Source organism: Leptonychotes weddellii, chromosome 9, assembly GCF_054177405.1.
Source record: "Leptonychotes weddellii isolate Sample4059 chromosome 9, ASM5417740v2, whole genome shotgun sequence".
In the NCBI taxonomy this organism is placed as follows: Eukaryota; Metazoa; Chordata; class Mammalia; order Carnivora; family Phocidae; genus Leptonychotes; species Leptonychotes weddellii.
This window is the reverse complement of record NC_138377.1, coordinates 94,133,563-94,140,358: the sequence shown is the minus strand read 5'-3', so window position 1 is coordinate 94,140,358 and position 6,796 is coordinate 94,133,563. Positions and strand designations below refer to the sequence as shown.

The 6,796-nt window shown below is 42.5% G+C and overlaps 1 protein-coding gene and 1 non-coding gene across 2 annotated transcripts in view; one reads left to right on the top strand and one right to left on the bottom strand.

The window, feature by feature from the left end:
• Nucleotides 1–6,153, bottom strand: part of RAB11A (RAB11A, member RAS oncogene family) — a 17,903-nt gene extending 11,750 nt beyond the window's left edge. The window contains exon 1 of the mRNA XM_081831276.1: nt 5,980–6,153. Coding sequence (XP_081687402.1) covers nt 5,980–6,019 — 40 coding nt within the window. The 5' untranslated portion in view covers nt 6,020–6,153. The remainder of the gene's footprint in view (nt 1–5,979) is intronic.
• Nucleotides 6,154–6,483: 330 nt separating this feature from the next.
• TRNAQ-CUG (transfer RNA glutamine (anticodon CUG)) lies at nt 6,484–6,555 on the top strand. Its single transcript has one exon. It is a non-coding gene; the product is annotated as a tRNA-Gln (tRNA).
• Nucleotides 6,556–6,796: the final 241 nt, after the last annotated feature.

Sequence of the window (6,796 nt, the reverse complement as noted above, 5' to 3'; positions counted from 1 at the left end):
CTGGGTGGCTCAGTTGGTTAAGCGACTGCCTTCGGCTCAGGTCATGATCCCAGGGTCCTGGGATCGAGTCCCACATCGGGCTCCCGGCTCAGCAGGAAGCCTGCTTCTCCCTCTCCCACTCCCCCTGCTTGTGTTCCTGCTCTCGCTGTCTCTGTCTCTGTCAAACAAATAAATAAAATCTTTAAAAAAAAAAAAAAAACAAGTTTGGTTTAGATGAATTTATTTCCTGTGATTACTATAGGAGGCAGTTTATTACTAACTAAATACATGAGCATTTTTTTTTCACGCAAGGCAATGTTATACTTAAGAATTTCATAAACATTGGGAAAATAGGCAGTTAACTTGTTCTAAAGCATTTCTATCTGAATTTAAAGAACAAATGAGTTCACAGGTTTAGAGAACATGAGCTAAAAAATTTTTACGAAGGAAAAAAAGTGCTATCAGCATTTCAGGAAATATACTTATTTCTACTGTTGACTACTGTTTTTCTTACTAGCTAACTGATTTAGGCACCAGGACTAGAAAATCAAACATGTGAGAACAACACTAAGGAGTAAGACCATGCCTTATTAAAGAGACTGGGATTTGGTGGTTGGGGAGAGAGAGGTAAAAACTCTAAGAGCTCACTGCACTCTGCTCAGAGGGCAAAGAGAGTCTATTATGCATTCCTTCCTTGCCACAAGAGCGGATATAAGCTGGCCTCTGGACAGTCTTGGATGGAGTACATTATCAAATGCATATCTTCCTGACTTCCTCTATTAGCTGATTCAGCAAGAAATCATCTAGGTGGCAGTAACTCCATGCAGCACAAACAGCAGTTATTTCTAGCTATATAGTCATTTAGAGATGTCAAAGGTATTGTGACAAACACAGATACTATAGCAAATGCTTTAACTTGGATACCGGAAAAGATGATAAGGTCATCAAAGTAACATACAAAAACAATGCACTTTCAGTTTGATAGGATGGTTGGTTATGTTAGTTTCCAAGGAGCACATTTCTGGCGGTGAGGTCAAATCCCAGTTTCAGTGATAGTCTACCCTATTAATAGGATACACACACTGTTACCTCTTAGTGCAAGAGGCCTGATGTTCTGCTGAGGAAACCCTTTGAGAATCATTTCTAAACCCACACTAGCAATGAGGTATAAAAGCCTCACTTGAGGGGAGGAATAGGGAAGAAGGGAAAAACCAAAAAGTTAAAACATGTCTAGTTCATAGACACTCAGATATCAATCAGTAATTCAGGAGCCAGTCAGTTTAAAACCAAAAAGCAAGACATCTACAATGACAATGCCTCTGGAAAATTAAATAAGTAACACACTCAAAGAACATCTTCTCCCTCCCACAGAAACTCTACCACTTCCAAGTTTTGGTTTTTCCCTTTTACCTCCATGTTAACTAATGATTATGCTCATTATCTCCCCACCTCAGCATAAAGATAGCAAAGGCATTTTTCCCCTCCATGTAACCAATTAATTTTAACATTATAAAAAATAGCACCCTTATCTGAAAATAATTCAAGACTCATGAATGCTTTATACAGTATAAAATAATTATCTCAACTAGACATGGACAGAGTGGCCAGAATTAAAAGACTAACAACTTGTTAAAGGATTAGATCTTGAATGACACCAGAAGATACTGGTTCTGTAAGAATTGTGCTGCCAAGAAGATGCTGAGAAATGACACAATAAGGAAAGCTGGTTCTATTCAGTTACCAAATGAGAAATCAAACCAAGATGGGTTACATTTAAGGTCACTAAAAAATAAACAAACCAGAATGGATTAAATTACCTAAGCAACATAAGAGAATTTACTGGCTATGACTGAAAAAGTAAACAACAACAACAAAAAAAAGTTCATGGACTCAATTTCTAATTAAAATAGTATCTCTCATTAAGATGACAATATATAATTGATCTTTAAAAATGTGACAAACTATATGATCATATCCTATATTTCAAGAAAGGAATTTGCAGTGACTTTCCAGTGTTTTCCTTAACTAGTACCTTAGGTTAAAAGTACTTCCCACTTTAAACATTTTATAACTATATCCATCTATATAGTATACGGGGGGAGGGGGAGTATGTATAATATAAACATAAGTAACAGCATCTATATATCAAACATCTACAGTATTTCTAAAATAACCTAATGATATTTATTACCACTTGGTTAACCTCACCTGCTGAATTGTAACTACCATTCTAATACCTAATATTAAATTTGGTTCATTATATATCAAATATTAGGCTAAATGCCATAAAAGCAGAATATACATATAAATTATCCATTATTTAATAAGAAGTTCCACCTCTTCAACCACATTTAGTTTTATACACTCTCTTGCAAACTAATGTACTGGACTAAAATTTAATTCAACAAATCAATCACAGTACATCAGATCTAAAAGTTATCACCTGAAAGGATAACTGATAATTTTCACATTGATTTTTATAAATAAACTTGGGAGAGTCTTCAACTCTTTTCAGCTATATTCATAGTCCTACCTCACCAAAAGTCTTGAAAATAAAATGCATTCTGTAAGTCAATAAGGCTTTTAGCCTGGACAAGTTTTTCCAGATTCAGCAGAATGTGAGTTGCTCAACCAAAAGTTGTGAAAGAAAAACTACCAAGATGCAAGACAGCAAAGTTCCTAAGGTCTTTTCCATTGACAATCAGCTGATGGTTAATTACTACTGACCTTCAGACAGATTGAAAAAAAAAAATGATGTAGACTATGTATCCAGATTATTTTCAAAAAATGTTGACTCTGAATTGGTGTCCACAACACCAATAGCAACTATGATTGATGCTTACTTTACTTATGTGTCCCACAGGGCCATAACCACATTGTATATACATAATTGTAGAATTAAATAAAGCGTTTAAATAAAAAGTCAAGTTTAGGGGCGCCTGGGTGGCTCAGTCGTTAAGCATCTGCCTTTGGCTCAGGTCATGATCCCAGGGTCCTGGGATGGAGCCCTGCATTGCATCCGGCTCCCTGCTCCGCGGGAAGCCCGCTTCTCCCTCTCCCACTCCCCCTGCTTGTGTTCCTGCTCGTGCTCTCACTCTCTCTCTCTGTTTCAAGTAAATAAATAAAATCTTAAAAAGAAATAAAATAAAATAAAAATAAATAAAAAGTCAAGTTTAAAAAAATAACCTCCCCACCCTGCAACCAAAAGTCTCCTGCTGAAATTAACTAAAGATTAATGTTCAAGAACAAATACATAACGTAGAGTAACTGTCCTGCTCTCTCCCCACATTACATTCCCATCTGGACCGCTCCATCCTGTACTAATCAAAATATCCCTTCATTTTGAACTGTTAAGAGTTACAAACTAACTTCCAATTCCCTCAAGTATTAAGTGTGCCTGGTAAGCAATCTTACAAGTAGAAAGGTCTACTTCAACTCAGTGAATAAACCTCTGTAGAATGAAACCACTTTAAAATTGTTGCTTTGCTTTAAAATATAATTGTATAAATAAGAAATTGGCTAAACAATCAGCACTAAAGTTAAAAAAAAAAAAAAGTGACTCATATCCTGTTAGAGCTTTTAAAAAGTGGAAATTCTTCTCAGCAGAATTTTTTAAACACCCTATCTTAAACAGCAAAATGTACAAAAAATGAAACCATAACACATGGAAACATAAAATACTTTAAAAGTTCCTACTTTTAAGTTTCTTTCGTAACACTTAAATGCTCTTATAAAGATTAAAGGCTCAAAAAGCTGACAAGAACCACAATAACTTTCTTCATATTATTATCACTTACTCAATCCTCAAAACGAGTCTCATTTAATTCTGGTTAAGAGTTCTGAGAGACAGGTATTATTTCCCTTTTATAGACAAGGAATTGGGAGGCTCAGAGGTCACAAAGCAAGTTTAAGACCTTGAGTCACAATTTGAATCCAGGCCTGTGTGATTCCAAAGCCCTGTGCTCTCAATCATTGTTAGCAGGATGTCTAATCCCAAAGTTAAAATCCCTTAAACCAATCCAGGATAATTAATATTCTTAGTGAAAAAAATAAATCGTTTCTATAAACAGTCAAGCTCCAAACCAAACAGGAGAAATACTCTTCAGTTGTTAGTCTATCTTGTTCTAAATTAATCACTTCAAAGGTAGCTAGCTGCCTACTGCCTTGTACTTTATTTTAAAAAATAAATCTTTTAATGACTAAACACTAATCTCTAGGGTCTCGCCTAAGTAATTTCACATGACCTCAGATGCCTTCAGCAAACAGTATGCTAACGAACCCACATCTCCTTTTTGTATTTATAAAATGCATTAAGTACTCTTCTCTGTAAATCATTTTCTACTATAGGGGAGTGAGGGTGAACACTGAATGTACTCACCCTATGTAACAGAATATTCTGGCCAAGAGAAGTGAGGTGATAAGATTTGCAAAGTACTGGTAAAGCAATGTTTCCTGCTTCCTTTAGTCAATCATTCTTAGCACCCAATGACAAGGTCAGAAACAATTACCATGCTTAACACTCTTTTTAAACTCCACCCTCCACTGTAAAGCTTTAATAGCAATGGCTTCTTCCTCCCTGGTAATGATCTTTGTTCAGCATACTACTGATGGCTGCCCTAATTCAGGAGCTGAGAAAGAGCATCTGAGTAAGAGCCATTCACTTAACAACAAAAAAGCATTTACCATACTCTTTCCCATTGAAAACTGTACCCTTTATTTTTGTTGATTAAAAAAACCAACAACTATTGGGATTCTCTCCCGACTAACCAATAGGCAATTCTTTCTGTCCATTCCCCACCGTCCAATATGTTTTGTCCAAGGGCACTACATGTTTCCCTATCTCATAATAATATTAAATTTCACCAAAGAGCACACAACTTCCCCCTAGCCCCCACCTTTTGGGAAAGGTATGTGGCTAACTAGGACTCTTCCCTTCCTGTTCTAAAAACACCAAAAGGCTGGATCCTCCCACTGTTGCAGCAGGAAGCAACCAGTCCTTAGTGATAAAGCAGGCTAGTATTTGTGCAGCGCACAACCTTTCCTGCTCAGGAACTGGGCCTTCAGGTCTGGCAAGGATAACAGCCACCACCCATCCGCAACCTCTTGTCGCTAGCAGTCTAGAGTTATCCCGGCTGGCTGTCGCTCGGTAGGGAGGGTAGGAGGAAAAAAGCCTAGATTAGAAGTCACAACAGTCTGCCGGGTCACTGCGACAAGTGCGCGCGTGGGTGATGGACAATCCCTCTTGCCTTACCCCCCGCCCTCGGGGTCGCACAGGAGACATGGGAGAGCTCTAAATTATTTGGGGAGGAAAGACAGGGAAAGAGCTACCAATCCCGGGGGCAGTGCGAGAAGGTTACTGACCACGAGACCTGTGGGGCGGTGGGGTGGGGACCCCTGGCCCGCTCAGATTTTAACCAGGGCCTGGCCCGGGGAATGGAAGACGGCTCGAGAGGCGTTCGTCCGAGGGGAGGGGCCGTGAGGAAACGCAGAGGAGAGGCTCGCTCGAGGGGAAAAGGGGGGCAGATAAGAAAAAGACCTGTAGTGGCAGTCTGCGCCGAAGGAAAGGTGAGCGAGGGGAAGGGCCGGTCAGAGGGGCTCTGGTAGGGGGGCGAGCCAAGAAGGGTGTATACTGAGGGGGAGGGGCGCCAAACCCGAAAAGATAGATGGTGGGAGGGGCGGCCCCTTTCAAGGGGCCATCGAACCCGGGAAACGAAGACGATTTGGGAGAAAGCAGCCGCCGTGAGAAGGACACAGGGTGAGGGGCGCTGAGGATAGCAAAGGCCTATGGGGAGGTCGCTAAGAGCCCGGCCTGTGGGGAAGACTCCCCAACTGAGGGGAGAAGGACTGAGCTGGGAGACCGCAGGACAGATCGCCCAGAGAGGAAAGGGCTGAGGAAGACCGACTTCAGTGCAGGGGCAGCCCGCACGCGGGTCCCCCGGGAGTGTCCCGGGCCCCCGAACCGGGACTCGGTGAGGAAAGTGGGAGAGCCCACGGCCTCACCTTTGAAGAGATAGTCATACTCGTCGTCGCGGGTGCCCATTGCGCGGCCGAGGAGCGAAGGGGCGGGAGCAGCAGTGGTATCGGTGGGACCAGGGGGCGTCGCTGCAGGGGTAACCCGAGAGCCGAGCTTCAGCTGCCCGACCGGGTAAAGAACCCCTCCCTGCTCCTACGACACTTCCGGCAAGCCCCAGCCCCTAAGGGGAAGTACTTCCGGGAGGCGGTGCTCCGCCCCTGAGCCTAGGGAGGGCGGTGCGCGGGAGCGTCGCGTCCGTCTTCAAATTCTGCCCGCCTCCAAGAAGCTCAGGGGGGAAACTGAGCTCGGGACTCCAGGCTCCTAGCCGCCGTTTGCCACCCTCTCAATGGCCTCTCCCTCATTCCTCGCGCCGACGTACGGGTAGCGGGATGCTGGGAAGCGCGTCAGTCCCGCCTGTGAGTGGTAGGTTTGTGGATGGGGGCGGGGTTCTCTAAGAATTAGAGAGCCGAAGGCGGCTGTGCTTTTGTGGCGGTTCCATGGTGTAATGGTTAGCACTCTGGACTCTGAATCCAGCGATCCGAGTTCAAATCTCGGTGGAACCTGCACTCTCTCGTTTTTCCTCAACAGATTTTTAATTCATTTACTTATTCACTAAGTTATTGTAGTACAACTACGGTATATATGGCCTTGAACGAAGTGGGGACCGAATTTCTCAAAACATAGTCTTTGCCTACGAAGACCCTTCGGCTCTGTAGTCACTGTCACCTGGGTGTCTCCTAAAAGACTCTTCACTTCGCCCCCCCTTTTTTTTTTAACCTGGGCCTCTGCCTCAACGCTAGCGTC